The sequence below is a fragment of the Salmo salar genome, chromosome ssa26 (assembly GCF_905237065.1).
Source record: "Salmo salar chromosome ssa26, Ssal_v3.1, whole genome shotgun sequence".
NCBI lineage: Eukaryota > Metazoa > Chordata > Actinopteri > Salmoniformes > Salmonidae > Salmo > Salmo salar.
Genome location: NC_059467.1, coordinates 5,904,699 through 5,919,765, shown reverse-complemented (window position 1 = coordinate 5,919,765; position 15,067 = coordinate 5,904,699). Strand labels below are relative to the sequence as shown.

The 15,067-nt window shown below is 40.0% G+C and overlaps 1 protein-coding gene across 1 annotated transcript in view; it reads right to left on the bottom strand.

Moving 5' to 3' along the window:
• LOC106587057 (protein kinase C-binding protein NELL1) overlaps positions 1–2,945 on the bottom strand; it is a 493,867-nt gene extending 490,922 nt beyond the window's left edge. Inside the window, exons 1-2 of the mRNA XM_014174942.2 lie at positions 2,825–2,945; positions 1,962–2,090 (exon numbers count right to left, since the gene is read on the bottom strand). Coding sequence (XP_014030417.2) covers positions 1,962–2,090; positions 2,825–2,873 — 178 coding nt within the window. The 5' untranslated portion in view covers positions 2,874–2,945. The remainder of the gene's footprint in view (positions 1–1,961; positions 2,091–2,824) is intronic.
• Between the last annotated feature and the right edge of the window lie 12,122 nt (positions 2,946–15,067).

Here is a 15,067-nt window from a genome sequence, read left to right as displayed (position 1 = left end):
TCTGGGTGATTTCAATATTGACTGGCTTTCATTAAGCTGCCCACTCAAGAAAAGGCTTCAAACTGTAACCAGTGCCTGCAACCTGGTTCAGGTTATCAGCAAACCTACCAGGGTAGTTACAAACAGCACAGAAATGAAATCATCAACATGTATTAATCACACCTATACTAATGCTGCAGAAAATTGCTTTAAAGCAGTATCCAAATCCATTGGATGTAGTGATCATAATATAGTAGCCATATCTAGGAAAACCAAAGTTCCAAAGGCTGGGCCTAATATAGTGTATAAGAGGTCATACAATATGTTTTGTAGTGATTCCTATGTTGTTGATGTAAATAATATTTGTTGGTCTGTGGTGTGTAATGAGTAGCAACCAGACACTGCACTTGACACATTTAGGAAAATGCTTATTACATTTACAAAACTGTTACATCCCCTTGTATTGATGAGGAATTGAAAAAGTGTCTGGTTGAGAGGGATGAGGCAAAAGGAATGGCATATAAGTCTGGCTACACAACTGATTGGCAAATGTGCTGCAAATTGAGAAATCATGTGACTAATCTGAATAAAAAGAAGAAGAAACTATACTATGAAACAAAGATACATTTTATAAAGAATGATGGTAAAAAAGTGTTGGAGCAAACTCAGCTGCATCATTTATTGAATTTGATTACAAACCCCACTGATATTGCCAACTACTTTAATAATTTTTTAATTGGCAAGATTAGCAAATTTAGGCATGACATGCCAGCAACAAACACCGACAATACACATCCAAGTGTAACTAATCAAATTATGAAAGCGTTGTAATTTTGAATTCCATAAAGTGAGTGTGGAAGACGTTCATTTTTATATTTATTTCTATCAACAATGACAAGCCACCGGTCTGAGAACTTAGATGGAAAATGACTGAGGGCAGCACTGGGCAGCACTGCTGGCCCTTAAATGTACACTGAGAGCTAGCATGTCAATCTCTCATGGCTCAATGTGGAGGAGAGATTGACTCCATCACTACTTGTTTTTGTAAGAAATGTTGACAAGTTGAATGCACCGAGCTGTCTGTTTAAACTACTAGCACACAGCTCGACACTCATTCATGCCACACAAGACATGCCACCAGAGGTCTCTACACAATCCCCATGTCAAGAACAGACTATGGGAGGCGCACAGTACTACGTAGAGCCATGGCTACATGGAACTCTATTCCCCATCAAGTAACTAATGCAAGCAGTAGAATCAGATAAAAACAAAACAGACAAAAATACACCTTATGGAACAGTGGGGACTATGAAGAGACACACACACAGGTTCAGACATGCATACACACACACGCCAGCACACTCACTCTACACACACGTACATTTTGTATTGTAGATATATAGTTGGGTAATAATGTTATATGATGTACTGTTTTATCTTTTGTTTTATGTGTAAATGCCTTAATGTGTTTGGACCGCAGGAAGAGTAGCTGCTGCCTTGGCAGGAGCTAATGGGGATCCCTAATAAATACAAATGCAAAATACAAAGGCAAACGAGCCAAGCATTTTGACTACTCAGTCCCCTCATATATCCGGGCTGTGCGTTACGATGACCTCTCGGCTGCCATCCAACTTCTGACACCAATGTAGCGAACGGCGAGGCAGTGCAGTGAAAGGCAAGCACCCTACACATTGGGCCACTTGTTAGGAATTATAATATGGCTTATATCGTGAGGATTGTTACAATACATTGGCGATGTGATGATGATTAGTTCACCATCTGTTACCAACATTTTACCTAACATATTCTGCATAATCCTACAACCATGAGTCCGAGCTTGGGTAACCTACATTTTACAAATGAAATTAGTTTACCAAACGTTCTCAGGATTCCACGCCAAATTAAAACACATTTCACTGATAAATCAAGCAGTGATCTAGCAATCAATTAATTCACAAATAGAGAAAGGAAGTATACATTACCTCGAAATAAGAAGGCTTTGCTATTGTTGTGAAGCCCTGCCACTTGGGTAATTCCATAAATTGCATTTGCGAAGTCAAGTTCATTGATGATATCTATCTGGTAATCGGGATCTATTCCAAAGCCGATAACTGTAGGGGGGAAATATTCTTTAGACATTGTCACACATTGGATGCACAGTTACTATCCTCCCACCTATATGATGTGTATAACGTATATAAGCAAGGCACTTCTTTAATGATTGAGTTTGAGAATCAAACTTCAGCGTCTGCATGACACAACGAACTGCAACACAGTCAAATACATGGGGATTGAATCCATGCGATTTCAAAGCACCTTCACCAAGGTACAGTGGCAATCATATCAGAGACAAAATGCGTAAATTGCATGGCACTAGACATCAGATACCATATAGTGACAGATAATTTTAAATGAAAGTCTACATAATCCAAATGTTAGGCTTATTGTTGCGTGGGAACAAATTGACTGCTGCATCAACCTGTGCGACACCTGTCATTTCTGTAGAGACTTTTGCGCGTTATACCGATGTGGTCTGACACAACAACAAACCCTACGATTTAGAAGATGATAACTATGCTATTTATCTGTACTTTAAAACAAATTTAAAAAACATGTGATTTATAAAAAGAAATCGATGAGGGGCAAATTGATTAAAAAAAATAATTGATTAATAAAAAACCTTTGAGAGACAAAATAACGATCGAGAAGCTTGCGCGCAAGTTGCTAATTAGACTACGGAGAAGGAAAGGGTGGGTGCGCATTAAAAAGCTATTGCTGACAGAGCTGATAATGATACCTAAAACAATAGGTAAACTAACTGCATATGTCCCAGTGTGACACCTACCTGGTTTCGCAATGAGCACTACGGATAACAAAGCCACGTAAATATCCATTTGTGTGAAGTTGAACTGTACAGTTTCCTCAGAAATATCCGCTGTCGATCGCTCCTCTGGCAATCCACTTGATCTGGTCTGTCTGCAAACTGCGCTCGTCTCACGGTTGCTGGGTGCAGAGGCTCGGAGCGTTCCACATCATGGAAATAGGGGTTCCTTCGGCGCGCACGTAAATTATCTTGAATTTACTCTAAATACTATTGCCATCTATTCAATAAGCGATATTATTCACAAACCTTGACGAAGTCCACATTAGCCATCCTCCTGGATTCAAATTAATCTATAGACGATATGTTTGCGCAGCGAAAATGAACCTCATCCTCCCCTTTCAGAGACGATAGACACGTCCAATTCTGGAGGTGACGCTGGGGACCTGTAAGAGTTGGGATTCTAACAAGTAGGCTACATGTAATTACATAGCCTATTTGTTACGAATCATCATCTCTTACACAGTCTTTGCTCTTTTTTGCAGATAATCAGATGCAGTATTTTTCACAACAGAAAAGGTCTATGATAATGAAGCTATGATTAATTGAATCAGGCGAATTTCTTTAACCAGCTAAATCATAGTCAGGTCCTCATGAATGTGTATTTTTTTCAGGACTTCACGCTGTTAGCCTACATTCAATCCATAAACCCCTGACATGTGTCGTCTCCTCGCTCTCCTCCCTTCCCTCTAACTCGATCAATCTCTCCCTCCATCTCGCCCTCACCACTGGGATACTGAGGGCTTCTTATAAGTACTCCAACCCATCTTCTTCCTGGGAGCTGTCCTTGTTGGATACCATTAATCACGCTCCTTGCTTCTCCAGTGCAGGTAATTTCGCATCCCAAATGGCACCCTGTTCCCTACTGTGCCTACATTTGCGCACGGGGCTCTGATAGGGCTCTGATCAAAATCAGTGCACTATGTATAGAATTGATTGTCATTTGGGATGAAACCAATATGTGCAGTGTTAAAATTGTCAGGTTACCTGCATCGACACAAGCATGCGCTAACATTGAAACAACTACGTTTATTCAGCGGTTATGGCATTTATGCACGGTGTGGACAGGACTCCGAGCCCTAGGTGAAATATTCTCGTTGTTATGTGTGTGATGAGTCTACGACTAATTCGTCATTATAAAGAAAACAAATATACCATCAAACTGCTGGCAGATTCATCTCTTAAAATCAATTTGTATTGTATTGTGCAATGCACATACTTTCAAATACCCAGGTAATATTCATTTTGGTGCTTTTGTTACACAGAGTTTAGTGAAAACGAAAGATGCCTACCCAGCAAACCAAAATTGGTTCTGTGTTGATTCCCAGAACATTCATTAGGTTGTGGCAAATGCTCTCATAACACAACAAATGTCCAGTTGTTCTGGTGATTATACAATGTTTGTACAAAACATTCACATTAAGTAGCAAAAATTCTCTCAGGACACATTTAATCTGTTCTTTACCTGGAAACTTGTGTAAGGGAAGACCCCCATGAAATGGACAAAAATGTATAGCAACTTATTGCCATTGGGCGAAACATATACACGATCGCAAATACCACTCAAATGGATGGCAGTTTATTCAAAGCTTATGGCAACTGGCATATGGCAAATGCCAAGTGTCATACAGCAAAAATCTCAAAGATGGTGAGTGCGCTCTACTGTACATTTTCATATTGCAAATGGACATAAAGTCAAGACCCAAGGGTCAATTTATTTATTTCAAAAATACAACTCCTTCTAAAAAAGTGCTTTCTGGACCATTTTTCTTTTTTTTTGGTCAATAATACATATATAGCAACCATATGAACATACCTTTGTCTTATTTTATTGAGTTTGTCCATAAGGCATATGTTTTGTCCATTTGCAATATATGACCATAGGAAGTCAAAAGTCAGTGAACCATGGCCAAATGGCATGAGAAATGTACAAATTCCATACATAAGTATTGAAAGTGCCAAATCAGGATGTTTTGTCAATTTGCCATATATGATCATAGGAAGTCGGTTTCCGAACCCAAAAGTCAGTGAACCATCTCCAAATGGCATAAGAAATGTCCAAATGCCATACATAAGTATTGAAAGTACCAAATCAGGATGTTATGTCCATTTGCCAAATATGATCATAGGAAGTTGGCTTCAAAACCCAAAAGTCAGTGAACCATGTCCAAATGGCATTTATACTGACCAAATGATATATATCACTATGTTAAACACTGAATCAACCAAGGTCTATTTGTCATGTTTGATGAGGGAGAAGTGGGACTCTGTCATTTTTTAAAATGTTTTTTTTGAAAAACATCCAAATGACCAGGGGCGCCCCCTATTGGATGGGCACGGGTGGGGGGTGCTCCCTACCCAGCCGTGGACCCATTACACCCCCGTAAAGGCATTCAAAACCATTTCCAAAATTTGCTCATGGTAACTCGTTCTGATCACAAGGTCACCGATCACCAGGCTGTCCATTTGCAATGTCTTACAATGGGCATTTACCATCACGAATTTGACATGCTCTAATATACTGCAGAAATGCCCAATTGACTAGCCCGTTGAACTCGGGATGGCCGGGCAGTGGTAGTGGTTCCTCTCCATTGCTCGTTGTGTTGATTTCATCATGTCCATTTGGTGATGTTAAATCCCTCATTAAAAACATTGCAAATGTACTGTCCATTTGCAATGTCTTTCAATGGGAATTTACCATCACAAATTTGAAATGCTCTAATATACTGCAGAAATGCCCAATTTACTGGCCCATTGAACTCGGGATGGCCGGGCAGTGATAGTGGTTTCTCTCCATCGCTCGTTGGTGTTGATTTCTGCATGTCAATTTGGTGATGGTTTATCACTGTTTAAACTTATTGCAAACGGACAAGAGTCAGCCATCAAGTCAGCGTCCATCAGTCAATAAGATATCATTCTGACACCAAACTGATACAAACTGACAACAAACCCACTTTGTCCAACTCATTTAGAAGCAAACTATCAAATATTTCAGAGCAGGCCCAAAATTCACAGCTCCTTCTGTTTAACCTCTATGGGCTAGGTGGGACGCTAGCGTGCCACCCGTGGTGCACTCCATCAACAGCAGGTGCATTTCAAGAGCGGCAAATTTGAATCCAAATAAATGTCAAAATTCAAATTTTTCAAACATACAACTATTTTACACCCTTTGAAAGATAAACATCTCCTTAATCTAACCACGTTTTACGATTTCAAAAAGGTTTTACGGCGAAAGCATAAATTTAGAGTATGTTAGGACAGTACATTTACAAGAGTTGTGTGTAATGTTTTGTCAAGTCAAAGACAGGGTCACCAAAACCATAAAACCAGCTAAAATGATGCACTAACCTTTTACAATCTCCATCAGATGACACTCCTAGGACATTATGTTAGACAATGCATGCATTTTTAGTTCTATCAAGTTCATATTTATATCCAAAAACAGCGTTTTACTATGGCATTGATGTTGAGGAAATCGTTTCCCTCCAATAACCGGCAGTCAAGTCAGCGTCACAAATTAAATAATTAAAATTAGAAAACATTGGTAAAATATTATATTGTCATTTAAAGAATTATAGATTTACATCTCTTGAACGCAATCAACTTGCCAGATTTAAAAATAACCTTACTGGGAAATCACACTTTGCAATAATCTGAGCACTGCGCCCAGAAAAATACGCGTTGCGATACAGACTAGACGTCATGTTGGGGAGATCTAAAATCGAAAATACTATGTAAATAATCCATTACCTTTGATTCTCTTCATCAGATGTCACTTCCAGGTATCACAGGTCCATAACGAATGTAGTTTTGTTCAAAAAAGCTCATCATTTATGTCCAAAAATCTCCGTCTCGTTAGCACATGATGTAAGCCAGCCGGACTTCTCGTCATGAACGAGGGGAAAAAATATATTTCCGTTCGTTCAAACATGTCAAACGTTGTATAGCATAAATCATTAGGGCCTTTTTTAACCAGAACATGAATAATATTCAAGGTGGACGAATGCATACTCTTTTATAACGTATTGGAACGAGGGTACCCAACATGAACTCGCGCGCCAGGTGTCTAATGGGACATCATCGTTCCATGGCTCTTGTTCGGTCAGATCTCCCTCCAGAAGACTCAAAACACTTTGTAAAGGCTGGTGACATCTAGTGGAAGCAATAGGAAGTGCCAAAATATTCCTAAGCCCCTGTGTTTTTCAATGGGATAGGTTTAAAGTCAATACAACACATCAGGTATCCACTTCCTGTCAGAAAATGTCTCAGGGTTTTGCCTGCCAAATGAGTTCTGTTATACTCACAGACACCATTCAAACAGTTTTAGAAACTTTAGAGTGTTTTCTATCCATATATAATAAGTAGATGCATATTCTAGTTACTGGGTAGGATTAGTAACCAGATTAAATCGGGTACATTTTTTTTATCCAGACGTGCAAATGCTGCCCCCTAGACCCAACAGGTTAATTACTCACGATAAACGTTGACAGAATACATAACAATTATTTTAAGAATTATAGATACAGAACTCCTTTATGCAATCGCTATGTCCGATTTTAACCTGTTAGGGTTAGGGGGCAGTATTTGCACGGCCGGATAATAAACGTACCCGATTTAATCTGGTTACTACTCCTGCCCAGTAACTAGAATATGCATATAATTGTTGATTTGGATAGAAAACACCCTAAAGTTTCTAAAACTGTTTGAATGGTGTCTGTGAGTATAACAGAACTCATTTGGCAGGCAAAAACCTGAGAAGATTCCTTACAGGAAGTGGCCTGCCTGACAATTTCTTGGGCTTCTTGACTCTCTTTATTGAAAACTGAGGATCTTTGCTGTAACGTGACACTTCCTACGGCTCCCATAGGCTCTCAGAACACGGGAAAAAGCTGAATGATGTCTTTGCAGCCCCTGGCTGAAAAACATTAGCGCCTTTGGTAAGTGGTCTATCAGACGACAATGAGACTGAGGCGCATGCACGAGGCGACCCCATGATTTTATTTTCTCTGTCTTTGAACTAAAACAACAACTCCCGGTCGGAATATTATCGCTTTTTTACGAGAAAAATGGCATAAAAATGTATTTTAAACAGCGGTTGACATGCTTTGAAGTACGGTAATGGAATATTTAGAATTTTTTTGTCACAAAACGCGTCGGGCGCGTCACCCTTATTTACCCTTCGGATAGTGTCTTCAACGCACGAACAAAACAGAGGATATTTGAACATAACTATGGATTATTTTGAACCAAACCAACATTTGTTATTGAAGTAGAAGTCCTGGGAGTGCATTCTGACGAAGAACAGAAAAGGTAATAACATTTTTCTTATAGTAAATCTGACTTTGGTGAGGGCTAAACTTGGTGGGTGTCTAAATAGCTAGCCCGTGATAGCTGGGCTATCTACTCAGAATATTGCAAAATGTGCTTTCACCGAAAAGCTATTTTAAAATCGGACATAGCGAGTGCATAAAGGAGTTCTGTATCTATAATTCTTAAAATAATTGTTATGTTTTTTGTGAACGTTTATCGTGAGTAATTTAGTAAATTCCCCGGAGGTTTGCGGTGGGTATGCTAGTTCTGAACGTCACATGCTAATGTAAAAAGCTGTTTTTTGATATAAATATGAACTTGATTGAACAAAACATGCATGTAATGTATAACATAATGTCCTAGGATTGTCATCTGATGAAGATCATCAAAGGTTAGTGCTGCATTTAGCTGTGGTTTGGGTTTATGTGACATTATATGCTAGCTTGAAAAATGGGTGTCTGATTATCTCTGGCTGGGTACTCTGCTGACATAATCTAATGTTTTGCTTTCGTTGTAAAGCCTTTTTGAAATTGAACAGTGTGGTTAGATTAACGAGAGTCTTGTCTTTAACCTCTCTGGGCTAGGCGGGACGAATTCGTCCCACCTACGTAACAGCCACTTGAAGCCTGTGGCGCGATTTTCAAAACCTTAAAAATCCTATTACTTCAATTTCTCAAACATATGACTATTTTACAGCTATTTAAAGACAAGACTCTCGTTAATTTCGTCCCACCTAGCCCAGAGAGGTTAAAATAGCTTTTCGGCGAAAGCACATTTTGCAATATTCTGAGTAAATAGCTCGGTCATCACAGGCTAGCTAATTTGACACCCACCAAGTTTGGGACAACCTAAACTCAGAATTACTATTGGAAAAATTGGATTACCTTTGCTGTTCTTCGTCAGAATGCACTCCCAGGACTTCTACTTCAACAACAAATGTTGTTTTGGTTCCAAATAATCCATAGTTATATCCAAATACCGCCATTTTGTTCATGCGTTCAGGTAACTATCCGAAGGGTGACGCGCGAGCGCATTTTGTGACAAAAAAATTCAAAATATTCCATTACCGTACTTAGAAGCATGTCAAACGCTGTTTAAAATCAATTTTTATGCTACTTTTCTCGTAAAATAGGGATAATATTCCAACCGGGCAACGTTGTATTCATTCAGAGAGAGAAAGAAAAACATGGAGAAGTCTCGTGAACGCGCATCTCAGTCTCACTGTCCCCAGGCTGACCACTTACAAACTCTGCTGTTGTACTTTGCCCAAAGACAGCAGACACCCCATTCCACTTTCTGGTGGCTTTAGAGAGCCAATGGGAGCCTTAGAAAGTGTCACGTTACAGCACAGATACTGTAATGCCGATAGAGATGCAACAGGAGGACAACAAATTGTCAGACAGGGCACTTCCTGTATGGAATCTTCTCAGGTTTTGGCCTGCCATATGAGTTCTGTTATACTCACAGACACCATTCAAACAGTTTTAGAAACTTCAGAGTGTTTTCTATCCAAATCTACTAATTATATGCATATTCTAGTTTCTGGGCAGGAGTAGTAACCAGATTAAATTGGGTATGTTTTTTTATCCGGCCGTGAAAATACTGCCCCCTATCCCAAAGAAGTTAAGTCAACTTTTGTACTATGGGGGATAGTAGATTCACATAGTCTATTGCTTTTGCTGTTCAGTAGGCCTACTCATCTTGTTCGCTGACGAAAAGTAGGCTAAATGTGTACAGTTCATAACAATATGCCCCTCGGAATTCGATAAGAGGAACCAATCACGTGATGGGCATTGGCCACATCTGAGAGAGCCATGTGAGTGAGAGGTGCTTTGGAGAATGGCAGCAGGGAGAAGGGATTTATAATTAGCCTATTATATTCAGCCCAAGGGCACAACTGCCACTTTGGTTGCAAAGGGCATGGATTTTTTAGGTGGCATTATGGCCACACAAGGGAATGCCGCCAGGAAATTCGAAGCCCGGTGAGAATATTATCAAGTGCTTGTCAAATTGTGAATGAGAGACTGATGAAGTGTGTGCAGCTTGCGACTTTTTTCAAATCATTAGAGTCCCATCATGCAGCCTTAGAATGTATTAAACATCAAACAATGTAGCCCAACATTTGTATCACAACTAAAGTTGCATAAAAAACTCTAAATGAAGAATATAGGAGGACCAGTTTCTTTGTTAATGTGTGCACTTCCTTTGAAATCATTTGGAGAAAATATCCTTTCTATTTTATTAAGCTATGTTCAACTGTATTCTTTATACTATAAAATACAAATAATGTCTAAGCAAATCTTGTCTGCTAAATTAACCTCTCTGGGCTAGGCGGGACGAATTCGTCCCACCTACGCAACAGCCACTGTAATCCAGTGGCGCGATTTTCAAATACCTTAAAAATCCTATTACTTCAATTTCTCAAACATATGACTATTTTACAGCTATTTAAAGACAAGACTCTCGTTAATCTAACCACACTGTCCGATTTCAAAAAGGCTTTACAACGAAAGCAAAACATTAGATTATGTCAGCAGAGTACCCAGCCAGAAATAATCAGACACCCATTTTTCAAGCTAGCATATAATGTCACAAAAAACCCAGAAGACAGCTAAATGCAGCACTAACCTTTGATGATCTTCATCAGATGACAACCCTAGGACATTATGTTATACAATACATGCATGTTTTGTTCAATCAAGTTCATATTTATATAAAAAAAACAGCTTTTACATTAGCATGTGACGTTCAGAACTAGCATACCCCCCACAAACTTCCGGGGAATTTACTAACAATTTACTAAATTACTCACGATAAACGTTCACAAAAAGCATAACAATTATTTTAAGAATTATAGATACAGAACTCCTCTATGCACTCGATATGTCCGATTTTAAAATAGCTTTTTGGTGAAAGCACATTTTGCAATATTCTAAGTACATAGCCCAGCCATCACGGGCTAGCTATTTAGACACCCGGCAAGTTTAGCCTTTACCAAAATCAGATTTACTATAACAAAAATGTTATTACCTTTGTTGTCTTCGTCAGAATGCACTCCCAGGACTTCTATTTCAATAACAAATGTTGGTTTGGTCCCAAATAATCCATCGTTATATCCAAATAGCGGCGTTTTGTTCGTGCGTTCCAGAAACTATCCGAAATGGTAAATCAGGGTCGTGCGCATGGCGCAATTCGTGACTAAAAATTTCTAAATATTCCATTACCGTACTTCGAAGCATGTCAACCGCTGTTTAAAATCAATTTTTATGCAATTTATCTTGTAAAAAAGCGATAATATTCCGACCGGGAATCTCCTTTTCGGTAAACAGAGGAAAAAACACAAAGACGGGGGCGGCCAGTGCACGCGCCTAAGCCCACAGTCCCTTGATCGGCCACTTGAGAAAGGCGATAATGTGTTTCAGCCTGGGGCTGGAATGACGACATTCAGGTTTTTCCCGGGCTCTGAGAGCCTATTGGAGCCGTGGGAAATGTCACGTTACCGCAGAGATCCTTTGTAATGGAATGAGATGTCAAAGACAATAAATGGTCAGACAGGCCACTTCCTGTAAAGGAATCTCTCAGGTTTTGACCTGCCATTTGAGTTCTGTTATACTCACAGACACCATTCAAACAGTTTTAGAAACTTTGGAGTGTTTTCTATCCAAAGCCAATAATTATATGCATATTCTAGTTACTGGGCAGGGGTAGTAACCAGATTAAATCGGGTATGTTTTTTATCCAGCCGTGTCAATACTGCCCCCTAGCCCTAACAGGTTAACTAGTGTAGCCCACAGCCATATGGCATAGCCATATCAGGGCCTAACATAAGGACAACTATGCTATTCTGTACTTGTGAAATAGACTACATTTTCTTCATATCATGTTTCTTTAGACCTTTTTAAAATAAATAATGCATTTTTTGTGATGGTGTAGGCTATATTAAATGGATTTATTAGACTTTTTAAAATGTAGATGTTCCAAAGGTCTGCATCAGTGGATTGTAGGCTATGCGTGGAAGCCAGAAGATGGTAAACATGTTTATGCTGATTAATGGTTAATTGTCGTGAGACCGGCAATTATTTACTTGAAATTCCCTGGCTGACAAAATGACCGCCACAGCCCTAGGGAGGACCACACAACATATCATAGTGTGACTCCAAGTTTACTTCGATATGATGGTTATTATATCAAAATTTGCGCCTAATGGCATTTCCACTACAAATTCTCGCATAATTAATTTGACCGACAATAAAGGTCCCACCATGTGGAACAAAAATGATCTATTGGCATTTAAAAATATTCTATGACTTTACTCCGATAAAAACTGTGGATGGAAACATAGTGTCTTGCTTGCAGTGGAATTATGTCATTGAGTGGTAGCGGCATTTGAGGAGTAGGCAGATCGTTTGTTGAATCCTGCGGCAGAGCAGATGACAAGGCACAGTATGTTTCATTGATGAAGTTCAGGCCCAGTGAATGCAGTGTCTGCCTCCTAAATGGCATCCTATTCCCTGTATAGTACACTACTTTGACCAGGGAATGCAGTGCCTGCTTCCCAAATGGCAGCCCATTCAAAAGTAGTGTACTATACAGGCCATAGGGCTCTGGTCAAATGTTAGGAATACTGTAGTTGTTGGGGTGTAGTGATGGAAACATTGCAATATTTCAGATAAAATGTTCAACATATTCATCAACAATAAAATGTCTAAGAGATAACAGCCATTACATGGGCTCCTGTGTGGAGCAGCGGTCTAAGACACTGCATCTCAGTGCTATAGGTGTCACTACAGACACTGGTTCGATTCCAGGCTGTATCACAAACAGCTGTGATTGGGAGTCCGGGTCAGGCTTTGGCTGGGGTAGGCCATCATTGTAAATAACAATTTGCTCTTAGCTGACTTGACTAGTTAAATAAAGGTAAAATAAATAAACATGAGTCAATGGGTGAAAGCCTTGTCCTGGTTTCTGTGATTGAGTCCGCCAGGGCATCTTGGTGTTCATTTGGGCATGTGTGGGTTAGGTATCCACTGGGCAAGCTGTAGTTAACAGAAGGCCAGCAATAAAAGGAAATCAAAAACAATATTACCTTCTTCCCACAATGGCCAATGTCAGTAAATCTCTCTGCTAGCTGAGCCAGCCACAAAAAGGAAATACAGTGAGGGAAAAAAGTATTTGATCCCCTGCTGATTTTGTACATTTGCCCACTGACAAAGAAATGATCAGTCTATAATTTTAATGGTAGGTTTATTTCAACAGTGAGAGACAGAATAACAACAAAAAATCCAGAAAAACGCATGTAAAAAATGTTATAAATTGATTTGCATTTTAATGAGGGAAATAAGTATTTGACCCCTCTGCAAAACATGACTTAGTACTTGGTGGCAAAACCCTTGTTGGCAATCACAGAGGTCAGACATTTCTTGTAGTTGGCCACCAGGTTTGCACACATCTCAGGAGGGATTTTGTCCCACTCCTCTTTGCAGATCTTCTCCAAGTCATTAAGGTTTCGAGGCTGACGTTTGGCAACTCGAACCTTCGGCTCCCTCCACAGATTTTCTATGGGATTAAGGTCTGGAGACTGGCTAGGCCACTCCAGGACCTTAATGTGCTTCTTCTTGAGCCACTCCTTTGTTGCCTTGGCCATGTGTTTTGGGTCATTGTCATGCTGGAATACCCATCCACGACCCATTTTCAATGCCCTGGCTGAGGGTAGGAGGTTCTCACCCAAGATTTGACGGTACATGGCCCCGTCTATTGTCCCTTTGATGCGGTGAAGTTGTCCTGTCCCCTTAGCAGAAAAACACCCCCAAAGCATAATGTTTCCACCTCCATGTTTGACGGTGGGGATGGTGTTCTTGGGGTCATAGGCAGCATTCCTCCTCCTCCAAACACGGCGAGTTGAATTGATGCCAAAGAGCTCCATTTTGGTCTCATCCAACCACAACACTTTCACCCTGTTGTCCTCTGAATCATTCAGATGTTAATTGGCAAACTTCAGACGGGCACGTAAATGTGCTTCTTGAGCAGTGGGACCTTGCGGGTGCTGCAGGATTTCAGTCCTTCACGGCGTAGTGTGTTACCAATTGTTTTCTTGGTGACTATGGTCCCAGCTGCCTTGAGATCATTGACAAGATCCTCCCGTGTAGTTCTGGGCTGATTCCTCACCGTTCATGATCATTGCAACTTCTCGAGGTGAGATCTTGCATGGAGCCCCAGGCCAAGGGAGGTTGACAGTTATTTTGTGTGTCTTTCATTTGCGAATAATTGCACCAAGTGTTGTCACCTTCTCACCAAGCTGCTTGGCGATGGTCTTGTAGCCCATTCCAGCCTTGTGTAGGTCTACAATCTTGTCCCTGGCATCCTGGGAGAGCTCTTTGGTCTTGGCCATGGTGGAGAGTTTGGAATCTGATTGATTGATTGCTTCTGTGGACAGGTGTCTTTTATACAGGTAACAAACTGAGATTAGGAGCAGTCCCTTTAAGAGTATGCTCTAATCTCAGCTCGTTACCTGTATAAAAGACACCTCGGAGCCAGAAATCTTTCTGATTGAGAGAGGGTCAAATACTTATTTCCCTCATTAAAATGCAAATCAATTTACAACATTTTGCGTTTTTCTGGATATTTTTGTTGTTATTCTGTCTCTCAGTGTTCAAATAAACCTACCATTAAAATTATAGACTGATCTTTTTTTTGTCAGTGGGCAAACGTACAAAATCAGCAGGGGATCAAATACTTTTTTCCCTCACTGTGTTGTCCGAACTGTTAAACAGGAGCGCTATTTGGACTTAAATATTTTCCAAAATCCCAGACCAAGGGCAACATCATTTAGATTTTTTTTCAATTGCTCAGGTTTACCATCAGAAAGAGTTTTGGTAGTTTTGCTCAGTGGTGGAAAAT